The 13841-nt window shown below is 38.7% G+C and overlaps 1 protein-coding gene across 1 annotated transcript in view; it reads left to right on the top strand.

Annotated features, from left to right (window-relative positions):
- The window catches only part of zranb3 (zinc finger, RAN-binding domain containing 3), a 174101-nt gene that overhangs the window by 28001 nt on the left and 132259 nt on the right, over positions 1-13841 (top strand). Inside the window, exons 7-8 of the mRNA XM_072449783.1 lie at positions 7604-7689; positions 12647-12818. Coding sequence (XP_072305884.1) covers positions 7604-7689; positions 12647-12818 — 258 coding nt within the window. The remainder of the gene's footprint in view (positions 1-7603; positions 7690-12646; positions 12819-13841) is intronic.

The following is a 13841-nucleotide window of genomic DNA, read 5'->3' as shown; positions in this document are numbered from 1 at the left end:
TAGTTGTCTTCAATGACAAGTGTACTGACAAGTCGGAGTTTGTTGTTATTTTGACACGGGCAGAGTTCACCTTTAGACAGCTGGGAACAGTTGACAAGCAGTGCAATATTTTAGCTTGGTTGCATAGTTTTATTAGTTGATAGAAAAAAACGACAACTGTTGTTCAGGCCATAATCGCACCTATGCTGTCTCCCCTGTGTCTGTGTGGGCAGGACAATTCAATAATGTGGCGAGGTGCAAGACAATAAATGTCATAAAAGTTAGTGGGAGTGATTTGATTGAGTTGGAAATGATGATGACTAAATATAGGGCCTGACAGTTTGCTGCTGCTGGTAAATTATACAAGTGACAATATCTAGCTTGGACACAGTGATTGTTCGTATAAGATAAGCATGATGTAATTGTCACTTGCACAATTAAAGAGGCACTATGTTACACTTTCCCTTAAATGTCAGGGCTCGGGTTAAGGATTTTCACTTGTATAGCGGTGCTGCTAAACAATCCGTTATTTTTTTCAAATTTGTATAGCAATTTGATAATTGCATAGCAAAACACGAAAGTGACTAACAATCAATATTTTCAATTGATATAACACGATTATTTAAAATGTTTTTGTAAACATTCTATTTAAACAAATCAAATAACAAATCTTAACAAATTAACCTTTAAACACTTTTAACAGTTTAAAAAAAAAATCTTGCAAATAAAATGAGTTGTTGAACAAATTAATCAACACAAAGTCAGATGGCCTTATTTACAACTTTCTTCCATATCATCATCAATCAGATGACTATTTGCAGGAGTCTCATTTACATATTAATTGTCATTACACTCACAAAAAATATATATTAAGCTTCTGATGGAAAAATAAAAGTTGCTGTTTGAAAGGTTGCAATTTGAATAACACATAAAATACACCATGATGGACATCATGCATTTTATGTGTTATTCAATTTGTACAGCTCTATTTGACATTCCCTTCCATTATTCGCTTTGCTATTTGATGACGGTCCCTAAGTACTCTCGTCTCGGCTCCAGCTGCGCATTCGGATCAGTGTGATTCCCTGCGCCGAAAATACTCATCTGATTGTTAAAAACGAGGTTGTTGTCACTTGGCAGTGTAAATATGAGTATTTTGTCATGTGAATGATCTGCAAAGACCTTTGCGTTTAGGAGCTATTGACCTCGGAAGTCCGCACGTGGCTCCTCCCACTTTCTGACTCGCGATCTGAGACAGCAGCGGGTCTCGTCATGACAACAGAGCGTCCTACATGTGTCATGCCGTTATTGACGATCAATTGACTAATGATCAGTACTTTTAGGCACTTTGGTTATACAATTGAACACACATTTTTGTATCGCCAAAGCCGCGATACAAACACACTTTTTTATGACGAATGCATCGCATTTGAGAGAAATTGCGTTGCATTTTGCGATGCGATACCGCTTATTCTGAACCCTGAATGTTCAACGCTATTGCATTTATTAATTTACAGGTATTGCTGAAATTGGCCTGTTGGCATCACCTCCTTGTTTACATAGAAATAGATTATTATTTTAATGCCATACTCTGGAACACTCAATCAATAACATCTCCATGGAGAAGAGCAGGAGAAAAAGATATATTGTGCAATGTGTACCTTTTTTAACCCATATGGATTTTGGGATTCTGATGCGATACCGATATAAAAAGAGGTTTGTGGTTCCAATAGCCGATATAACTGCCAATATATTTAGTAATGTGAAAGAAATTGTTGGTATATTGGTAGCTGATTATAAAATGATTGTTGGCCTCTTAATAGTGATTTTTTTTAATGCTGAAATGTTTGTTTGCAAACATTCTTTTTGATAGACTTAGAATAATATTATTCATTATTATTGAAGTGAATTCATGAGCCTGTGTAAATTCTGACACCTCTTTTCACTGCTCATTTGCCGTACATGTTGATGTCAGTCCAGTAAACAGGGATACAGCCATAATCACTTTACAGAAGCTATTGAGAGAACAGAGGCAATGTTTTCAATGTTGTGGTAGCATTTTATGTGCTAAACGCTAACTAAAGTGAACAGACCAGGAGGAGAAACTTTTGGAAAGGTTAAACCCTAAACACCTCAAATCCATAACATCAGCAGCTTTTTACCATCTAAAAAACATTTCCAAAATCCGAAATATCTTGTCTAAACCAGATTTGGAGAGACTTATCCACGCGTTTGTCTCCAGTAGATTAGACTACTGCTCACTGGCCTCTCCAAACGAGTTGTAAAACAGCTGCAGTACATCCAGAACGCTGCTGCTCGGGTCCTGACTAGAACCAGGAAGTATGATCACATTAGTCCTGTTCTCAGGTCTCTGCACTGGCTCCTGTGGCTCAGAGAATAGACTTTAAAGCAGCTCTGCAGCACCAAAGTACATCTCGGACATGTTAGTACCATATGAACCATCTCAGACTCTGAGGACCTCAGGGTCCGGCCTCCTGCTGGTGCCAGAGTCAGGACTAAACATGGAGAATCTGCGTTTCAATTCATGACGATGTGAGACTGGCCTCCACTCTGGCAAATTTCATATCTAAACTAAAATCAATTTTGTTTAGCTGTGCATATGACTGAAATTATTTTCTCTGCACTCTTTTTTCATGTCTTGTAATTGTCTTGTGATTTCTGTCATGCCTTTGTGATTTGAATGCAGTTTTTCCTCTTGTGTGTCGCACAAATTGTGGTCTTCAAATTAAATTGCCCTGCTTTGCCTAGAATTATATTTTTCTTATATTTTCTTTGCACCTTTGGTTGTATTTTGATAATTACATTAATTTACTGAATGAGTTAGTGCGAGATTTAATACAAAGTTATCAGATTTCCTGATATTATTTTAAACTTTTTTTTTTCTCTTATCACTCACTGGTTTAAAATCTGAATTAAGATTGTGTTTTCAAATTCAAAATGACTTTATAGATTCACAAAAAGGCCTCATTGCGTTTCCATTTTGAGTTGTTTTAGATCAGTATTTCGATTTAAAATATCCGAAATATAACGATGATCCACGACCACGGGTGTAATAGATCAGAACTATATAGCAGACAAAAGAACAATAGGTTTTCTTTAAATGTCGTTTACAAAACTCTGGACGGACCCACTATATAAAGATACATAGTAGGAAAAATAAACCATACATGAATGCAGTATAGGAAATGTTTTTTCAGGAGCTTGGCAGAAGTAAAAAAAATAAAGTACCGTAGTTGAAATGTATTTCCTGTATTTGTCCAGTTCTCGCTCTATGGCTTTAGGGTAGTGTCATCTTCTCACAGCCTCTCCATGCACTTTAAAATAGCTTTATAAACTTATGCGTCAAGTGGAAAGTTTTCTAAGGAAGATTCTTTTTTTATATAAAGCCAAGTACAAACTAATTCACTTCTTGCTCGTAAAGCTGAGACTAGGTACCAGTAAACTATACTTCTGTATAGACTACAAACATCCTATAACCTTATCATTGTTCAAGGGATTGTCTTTTATTGAAGTTGAAGAAAATTATTTTGCTGTTTATATTTTATTTGTTAGTATTTTTGGCCGAACGGAGCCTTGTTAAAGTGAATACAAAATAAAAACAACTACACGTACAGTATAGCACAGTGTGTGGTACCGGGTGGGTCAAATGCTTTGAGTACTGACATAGACCTGATAATGTGCGGCATCAGAGCTTTTGTCTATTTGTAGTGGAACAACCTTCTTATTCAACCATAGCTAGATGTATTTGTACGTCACATTTGAAAACAGAATTATGCCATGTTTTCCACCTTCAGAAAGTTGTGTGTCATGTATAAAGTTTTGGGTGAAATCTCTATCTTTGTCATGTTTAAAAGTGTCGCTGACATATCGGTGTCTGTCGGGGCTCAAAGTGTGCTGTGAAAAACCTCATTACCCCCGTCATGATAATTAAGTGACAGTTTGCAGAAGGCTGCAAATGAATTCAAGTCGAGTCGAGAATAAAGAGGTGTGTTTTTGAATGTGCAAAAGCCTGACTGCAGTGCAAGATTTTTTCTAATTTTATCATCTGTCTCCCCTCTCCATTTTTCTCTCACTCGCTCTGTCTTTCTGTTTTTCTTCCTCTTCTCTCTTCTCTCTCCTTCCCCCTCCATTTTGCTGTCTTCCTCTTTCTCTTTCACTCTCCCTTTATCTTTTCTATCCCTCTCTCTACCTCTCTCCCTTTTGCTCTTTTCTTTCTGTTACGCTTTCATTTCTTCTTTCTTGCTCTCACTCTTCACCCCCCTCTTTCCTTCCCTTTCTCTCCTTTCTCTGCCCTAGTCTCTCTCTCGCTTTCGCTTTGGCTGCATTCGCACTCTTTCTCTTTTGTTTTGTCTCTCTCTCCCTTCATTCTCCTTACTTTCCCTCTCTTTCTTGTTTGCTCTCACCACCTTATCTTTCTCTCTCTCTTTCTCCCTTTCCCACTCCCCATCTTTTCATTCTCTTTTGATCTCTCGTTCTCCCCCCGTATCCCTCTCCATCTTGCTCATTTTCTCTTTTCCCCTTCTTTCTTTTGCTCCTTCCCCCCTCTCTTCCCACCTCTCCCTGTTCTCTTCTCCATCACTCTCTTTCACTCCTTTCTCCCTCCCCCTCTCTCTCTACTCCCTCCTTGTCTCTCTCTCTACAAACTAAAACACATTCTGAAACATTTTACCCCGTCTCTCTGCTTGGCGTTGGCGTGATAAGGCGTACTGTGACACCCTGTTAGCTCGCGGTTCAGGGCAGCGTGCTCCTGGTCCGTGACGCGCCCTCACTTCCACCCATCCATTATATTCTGCCTCCATAAACCTGTGAAGGGAGAAACGCTGGAACAGGGTCTGAATATAGAAATGCTGTGCCTGCTGTGCGTGGATTGTCTGTCATTACTTCACAAATCACGCAGGGATTGGCGAGAGCGGGGCAGAGTGTGCAACGACAGGTTGATGGTTGATTGTTGAAGTTTTTCCATATCGTTATTTTATCATCGAGTCGTTTCTAGTCATTTTAACCTATGAAAAGAACAGAACTACATTTGAACAATGTTTAGCATTGACACTTTTAAGCACCTGCCAAACATGTACATTCATTCAATCATCTTCATGTGCATTTGACCCATCCTCCAATGCCGCTGGGGTTAAACATGAGCAGCACTGTGCCACATTACATACCTGTAGTTAAAAGCTTTACAAACATCTTCTAAATTGCTCTGTCGATGGCTGATATTAATTGATACCAATGAAGGAAGAGATGAGGAGGGACAGTAATCTATATGTATGTGTGTGTGTGTATATATATATATATATATATATATATATATATCTCATTTTTAACACCTGTCCGTAGGAGGCATTATTTTTTTTTCTAACTCGAAACACTGTTACCTTATTGCTACTGAACAGCTCAAAGTAGAAAAAAATGTCTGTCAGTAAATAGTCATAACATCCAACAAAGGCCCAACCAGATCCCAGACCAAACCACTATCAGATACCTGATCCTACTGCATTGGCGCTGATATACGATCCCGGTATTGGTATCGGTGCATCCCTATTAAAAATGCAGAATTGCACCATATATATAAAGCTCAAATCTAATCACTATGCGTGTCAGAAAAATCTCCATCTCAGCACATTTCAGATCTAGTACCCAGGTGGTAGATTAGCCGAATGTGCATGTTTCCGGTTCTGAAGGACTTCAATTGTTCAGCTGCTTAGGCTTTTAGACTTGCTCAGTTCTGAAAGACTGAAACAATTATTAAAATTCAACATGTTTAAAATTAATATTTGTTTTATTATTTATTCAAATTAATAAGTAAGTTGTTGCAAGTCAGATGTTGTGGAACAGGGGGCTGGCTCTTAGCAAGGAGGTTGATGGTTCAAGGCCTCCCGACTGGCCTCCCGACTGGCCTCCCGACTGGCCTCCCGTTACTATTGGTTCTTTTGTCTGCTTTTCATCAAAGACAAGTGTTGGGTACATTTGTGAATATAAATAGCCCCTTACATATGCATGAATATGAGTGCATGGTTGTCTATCATCGTACGTCTGTTCAGTCCTGCAAATAATAATGTGAATTATTCCCTTCATAAGCATGCATTTTGTTTTGGAAATTTTCTTCTATCAGGTGCTGTCAATTCTCTGTCGATGTGTCCTTCTCAAAATCTGACAATCATTTTTTATCTAAAGAAAACTAATTGTATAACCACCTTTTTGAAGACTTCTCTATTCAATTCCTCTTGGTTTCTATTGCTTAGTCTGACGAGGTCAACCTCATTAATTGGCTGGGAGACAAATTACTTTCCCTCTTCCATCCGCTCAATCAGAAGACTGACAAAGTAGGCGAAGGACAACAAGACCTTGACTAACCCATGCTGACAGTAGACTCATCATTTGAACAGGTACAGTGTCTGTTTTGGCCCAAAAAAAACACTCTGCCGCCTTGAGTTATAGCGCGCAACAAAGTAAATTGAAGTTGGAAATGGTTCAGGAGTGATCTATGTTTTTAGTTTTGCAGTACACATTATGAAATGTATCGACTGACACGTGATAGTGCGAGCAGTATGTTTCAGCGTGAAGGTGAGGAGCCATAGGGGACCAAAGACGTTTCCAAAATTAAACCAGCCCTTTGCCGCTGCAAGTGTTATGTCCTCAAAGCAGGATAATTTAATTCAATATGCAAGACAAAGTTCGTCAAGTATAGTTTTATTTATGTTCACAAAGTCATCACAAATATTTACTGTTGCTGGGGTTCACATAGAGGTGGAAATATATGGAATTAAGGATGAAATTGTGATTGTTGTTTTGAAGTTAGGCAAAATTTTTATATCGGGTAAAGCAGTTTATTTGTAGGGCAATTCGAAGTGCTTCACACAACCGGGGAAAAATGCATTCAAATCACATTACATTGTATAATTAGAAAAATATGTAAAAATTATGCTAAAAGAGCTGATTATAAATAAACTGATGTTCCAAACAAAGGGTATAACATGCTATTTCTGCTCTTTTTTTTTTTTTTTTTTTTTTCATTTGCTTCCGTCTAATATTCAAGCCTAAAATAAACATTAGAAAATCTTTGCACATTTTAGTTCAATTGCTAAAATATCTGATCATTCTTAGCAGGATTTTTTGTTATAGTGTATTCATTGGTTAGTTCCTAGTCACTAACATAAATTATTTGTTTTAGTTGTATACATTTATTTTATTTTATTTTTATTGAATTAAAATGCCATGTATACCATGTCACAGTTTTCCAATAATAAACCAATTGAGATTTTAAAATGCTTAAAATGTAACTTGGCATCCATTCTAAAGTATTCCGACACTACAGTCTGATAAATGCATTTACTGTCTGTGAACCAGCAGCGGGTTTGTCAATTCATCTAGTCCAATATATAAAAAGAAAGGGGTTATAATCTGTTGACAACCACAGGATAATAAAAAAGGATTGCTTGGATGATAAGAAAGTGTAAAAGACTGAAAAATATAATCTATGCATTTAAAAAGGCATTTTGTTAAGCGATAACCATGTAGAAACAACGGTGGCAGTCAACAGTTTTTCAACTCATGTTTTGAAATTGAACACAGCACCTTTTAATCTGATTTTGTTTTTTCACAGCTGTTCATGCAGATCGATGCTCTTTACCCAAATAGATTCGGGACGTGGTCCGATTATGCCAAGAAGTACTGCAACGCCCATTACAGGTACAACAACAAAACAACAATAAAAACATTCTGAATATCCCTGCACTGCACTCACACAAATATACATGGCGACAACACTAACACTTGGTCCAAAGGCGTGTGTAAAATGAGCTGGACTGAAAACATCTCACTTTGATTTTTATTTTCACATTTTCCTCAGAGTCTGCATGAATTAATGCTGCGTTCACACTTGGTCTTGCCCCAGATTTAGTTCTGGGTTTAGTTCAAGTTTAGTTCAGATTTTGATGTGGATTGTGCAACGTGAACTCAATCAAAGACTCAATCAAATACGTGAATGTAGTGTTTGTAGTATTTTATTAATCACTTAACAAAGATAAATAGAATAATAAGTGGCAAATGGTCCAAAACTCTTTCTAAAAATGTCTTATTCTTTTTTTCTTTCTTTTTTTGCTCTGCCTGGAATTTTTCACCGTGTAGCATTAAACATATATTATGTCTTTGATTACAGTTGTTTTATTGCAAAAAACAAACAAACATAAAATAAAACATACTTTGACTACCATGCTTTCTTAGGGTATGCCTCCACACAGATCTGACCTGTAACTTGTCCTGATGGTGACCCTGCATCTTTTTAAAAATGTTATTTTCTCTCATTTATTACATCAGTTGACACAAATTTGAATTAGTTTTAATCAGAAATTAGTACTATTCTACTACATTCTAATGATTAATTCCAAAAGTTTGAAATGCTTTCTTATAAACCTTGCATGTAAGAACTAACACTAACAGTTGGTCTAACGCTAAACTAAAAACATGTCACCTTGCGCTTCATTTTCACATTTTCCTCCGAGAGTCTGACGGGATAGAGATTCGACTGTACCTGACTAGTGTTTGTAGTGCTGAGTGCAGAGTTTACTTTTCCCTGGCCAGATGAAGCTGAAGTCAAGCGTTAAATGCCGATCGGCTGCCAGTTTGCCAGCGCTGATCACTTACATGTGTGAACAAACCCTTCAAATACATTGTTTTGGACGTCCATCAAAGTCTAGTGCTCAGTCAGGGATGAGCCCACAGTCATTAAGGAGACACTCTCAGTATTATAACAGTTTGATAGGCAAAAAATAGAGGTGTGAGATGCATACAAATATATACTGCATGTAGCATTGGCTTTGTGCAATTATCAGACATACCATTAGAAGGGTCCTGACTAAATTCACATCTATGCTGGACCATGAGTCTCACCCCCTGCAGGACACTCTGTCCACTCTGGAGAGCAGCTTCAGTGACCGACTGATCCACCCTCGCTGTGTGAAGGAAAGGTTTCACAGGTCTTTCCTTCTGCTGCTGTCAGACTGTATAACAAACACTGCTAGCCCTCAACACGTGCAATACTGATTTAACCATGTGCAATACTGTCATATTCATGTGCATACAACTGATGTAAACAAGAGTGTTTTATTGTGTTTACTTACTTACCATTAGTATTATTTAGTCTTATGCTAGCTATTTTTACTTTACTTTATTTTATTAGGCCCGAGCGCCACAAGCTGGCGAGAGGCCTATTAATCTCGTAAGGCCGTGCGAAGCACGGCTGCGAAAGTGCGCACGTAGTGCGCACGAAATCGAGCGCGAAGCGCTCGCCCACTTCCAAACACTCACTAACGCACTCCTCCACTCATGCACGCCCCGTGCATACTAATTAGTTGTAGGAAAATGGAACATTACCGTTGTAAACGGGCGAAGCCCGTGCAAAAGTTCGCACTAAACGAGCACTTTACATTGGGATGACGACCGCGAAGCGGTCGTCATCCCCATATAAAGCACTCATTTGCGCTAAGTAGCTCACGAATACGTTCCCCATCTCTTGCATGTTCCGTGCATATAAGCATGTAATGCAAAAATTGAACATTATTACTGTATAGAGGGCCAAAAACACAAAGTGGGCGGAGCCCACTCAAAATTATCGAAAGTACCCGTCAGTGACCAGGGACCCACACCATGAGGTAGGAAAGCGCGAGCGCTTTCCGAAAATGTATAGTTTATGATATTTGAAAAATGGGAAACATTGTTTTCGCATCGGAATATTATTCTTTCTTTCTTTCTTTCTTTCTTTCTTCTTCTTCTCGGGACCAACCCCCCTATTTTTCACCCAGTGAACATTGACGAAAAGTCACAAAAATTTGCACACCTCTAAAAATCGTGCCTCTCTACATTCTGGCTATTTCCCTTTTCTAAAATAAAAAAAATTGGCGCGTCAGCGCCACCAAATGTACCAAAAATGCATTGAGAGATGGGAAATGACCCAAAAAAAATCTGATCGTAGAATCATGAAATTTGGCGCAGAGGTAGATGGTGACAAGAGAAGTAAAAAATATTATTACGGCAACGCCGTCCCCCGAACCAAATGTCGGCCATATTGCTTCAAAAATGGCTAAACATGACTTCGGAGTCTTTCCAAACGTCGTACTTTTACGAACTCCTCCCAGGGCGTTGGCCCTAAAAAGCTGAAATTTGGTGAAAATGCTACTGAGGAGTGGGACATCAAAAGTTATCCAAATTACATTGATACCTCTCACGGTCTCTGTGCGGCGAAGCCGCAAACTGTAACTAAAATTTCAGAAATCTCCCATATTTAAAATTTCTGCCGTTTGCGCAGATAAAGTCCGAATTGCGTCAAATTAGAATCAGTTGTTAAACTCTTTGCCCTAAACCTACTTGAAGTGAAATAAATTCATTTGGCGCCACAGCGCCCCCTACAGATTTTATATGGAGGTTAAATGTTTAGTTTTGCGAAATTATATGAAATTTGACACACAACTCAATTTTAGCATCCCCATCAAAAAAGTCAATGAGACCCATGTCATAATTGTTATGGCGTTGCCGTAACGATGACCGAAACCTCCCATGTTATTCCAATGGGGCCAGAACATGTTTACACTTTAGACTTTCACAAACTCCTCCCAGGGCGTCAGCCCTATTAACCTGAAATTTGGTGAGACTCATCTTCAGGACCATCAAAAGTTATCCACATTTTCATTCAAAGAGTCACGGTGTCTGTGCGGCAAAGCCGCACATTTTGCCAAGAATTCAAAATAAAATTGCTTTTTGATGGTAAAACAAAGGGGAGAACATGTGACAGCGTCACAGATTCAGCAGTAGGCGTGATAAAAGGACAATTGGGGCGCGTTAGCGCCCCCTCCTTTTGCGGCGTGGCGGCGGCGTGGCGGCGTGGCGAGGGCCGATCATTGCCGCTTGCGGCTATATTTTTATTATTATTATTATTATTATTATTATTTTATTGTTTTATTTTTATCTTTTATCTTTTTATTTTATTTTATTTATCTATTTCCCCCCCTCCATTCCCTATTAAGATATGAGAGGAGTTTTGTTAAGAGTTTTTTGTTTTGTTCATAAGAGTTCTTCTATTTAGAGTGTTCTGTTTTTTTTAACTTCCTATAAGTTATCTGTCCTTTCCTTCTGTATCTACTGTGTTGTAACAACGAAATTTCCCCATGTGTGGACATTAAAGGATTATCTTATCTTATCTTATTATGACCAAACTTCGAGTATAGGACCAGACTTTAATAGGATCAGTATTCACATTTTTGAAGGTCACAGAAATGCACCTTTTTTTGTCGGTTTTATTCTAGCACATCTGTTCTTCACTTCACCTTTTTGTGGTCATACTGTTATGGCCTATTCAGATATACACCTCATGTCCGCAGACTAGTAGCTTAAAGTTGATTATGAACAATCCACCGCCAATCGAGTGTGAAGAATTCTGGCAGAGGCTTGTTAAGTTTGCCCTCAGCCAACATGGAAGCTAACCAGGCTTTGTTTAGCAAGCCAGTTCTATTCTAAACTCCATTTGGCTGATGAGTTGTGAAAGTTTGAGTCGCAGAGTTTTTTAGCGGGTAGACTCTCTTCCCTGGCCATTAAGACACTAGATTTGGACAATAGCTTCTCGCTGTGCAAAGTGCCCTAAAGCAAAAAAGAGCAGATCCCCGGCTGCTGCACAGAGGGAGAGATGGAGGAGGGAGAGCGGAGGAGCCAGGCATGTCCCAAGTGGGAATGTTAAAATGTGTTTAACTATTCTACCAGGCCATTAAATAAGTATGTTTGTGCTCTAATTTTCTACTGTCGAAATGAGCAAGAGGCAGCAGCCGCTTACAGTCGTAATCAAATTAGTAGTGTGAATGTTGAGTCAGTGGGAGTATTTAATGGTAACTTTTTTTGTGAAATACATTATAAATACCGGTAAGCAACTTTTCAGCGCTTATGTTCGTGCAAATACGGGGTTCCTTGTGACTCCTGTATCCGCTTTGGCCGGGCCGTGTTCTACATAAATAAACATTTCTGACGTCATTATGCAAATTTATTCATATTAAATTAATTCAAGATTTACACCTTCGGTAATCTAATTTCCAGAGTACTCTAATTTCACAGCTGTTATGATTTATTTTCCAGTAGTAGTCCAGTATAATTTCCCTAATAATAAGGTAGGGATGATTTTCCTGGTAATCAGATTTCTCAGGTGAACCAAATTCACTTAATATAAATCTGATTTCTTGTAATCCAATCGGATTATCCAATTTCGGGTAGTACTGAAATCATTGTACCGAAGAAATGGGTAAGAATGTGTACTTTCCTTTTGTTAACCGTATATAAACCCATGTAAATGAGTAATTGCAAGCTATGCCATACTGTGGAACATTCCAAGCAAAGCAATCACATCTCCTTGTAGACTTTCCATCGGAAAAGCCCTTTTAACACGATCAAAAGAATAAATACAAAATAAATATCGCCTAACATGACACTCATGGCTCTGTTGAAGATGCACACACCCTAAACGTTCCTTTGTATTGGACAGCATCGTTATCGCCATCTGAATACCCAAATCGTCTCAACATTTTCTAAATTGATTGACAAAATGAGTGCTTCCTTACTTTATATCCTATTGTAATTGCCTAACTGTTGCTGTAACTCCTTTTGTGCGCAGGTATTTCGGGAAGCGTCGGCAGTGGGACTGTCGCGGAGCCTCAAACCTGGACGAGCTCCACAGACAGCTGAGTCAGATCATGATCCGCAGACTCAAACAGAACGTCCTGACACAGCTGCCTCCCAAAATCAGACAGAGGATTCCGTTCGACCTGCCCAAGGAGGCCGCCAAGGTACACTCGTATTATTTTCAAATCGTGAAAGGAGAAAGTTGGTATTTAAATCCGTCAAACTTATTCCTATCGCTCACAAACTATTTGGCACATCGCTACACTTCACACGCATGAATATTTGGGCTTTTCGGACAGTGAAGCGAAGCAGGGGTGGGCCACCATCACTCGGCCAACACGCTCTCGTCCCAAAACCAGGATTGCAATTGAAAACAAGATGTCGATTTTGTCACAAATTGCTTCTTTTACAACATAATCTATGAAGAAAAAACTAAACTCACTCATATGCAAGAATACATAATAAAGATGAGTACAAAGCCTTTACTTAGTGATAATGTCTTTCACTATTTTATTTCTTTATTTATTTGCTATGGACAACAATTGGACGAACCAGATGCATTTTATTTTTCTCATTTTTAACACCTGTCCAGAACAATTCAATAGTATTTTAAATGGGCAAAGGTCAAGCAAGGCACTATTCTCATATTAAACACAATATCAACAATGTGCGGGTTTGAAGCCGGCTCTTGCTGCAGCGTCCTTCCCTCTCTTGTCCCATCTCTCGCTAAACTGTCCAATAAATCCTACAGGTCAAACAATCTTAAGCAATAAGCAGCCAAACTATGTTAAGCACCTTTGATGGAGCCCTGTATGGTGGCTGCTGTTGTGCTTTACAAAATACATAGACATCATATAAACGGATAATGAAATTGCTTGTTGATGTGCAATTTCGATTCACTCCACAGTGCATATTTTAAACACATCCTGGAGCATTTACATTTGAGCGAAGACTAAAATATGAACTGCTAAATGAATACAAGAATCACATGCGTGTTTGTTGAGGCAGGCGACGTGGGCGAGAGAACTTTAGAGAGAGCTAAAACCGAGCCGCCCACGCCCACACGGCTAACATGACATTTATTTTAGAGCTGCATCCACAAGAAATCAAAGCAATATACTGCCACTTCATCCGGGCTCAGGCTAATGTTAAGTTCATTTTAAAATAACTGCGGTTGAGTCTGTAAT

Source organism: Eucyclogobius newberryi, unplaced genomic scaffold, assembly GCF_026437365.1.
Source record: "Eucyclogobius newberryi isolate DKJ021-1_F unplaced genomic scaffold, fEucNew1.0.hap1 SCAF_1, whole genome shotgun sequence".
Taxonomy (NCBI): Eukaryota; Metazoa; Chordata; class Actinopteri; order Gobiiformes; family Gobiidae; genus Eucyclogobius; species Eucyclogobius newberryi.
Note: the sequence above shows the minus strand (reverse complement) of the source record. Positions and strands in the feature narration are given on the sequence as shown.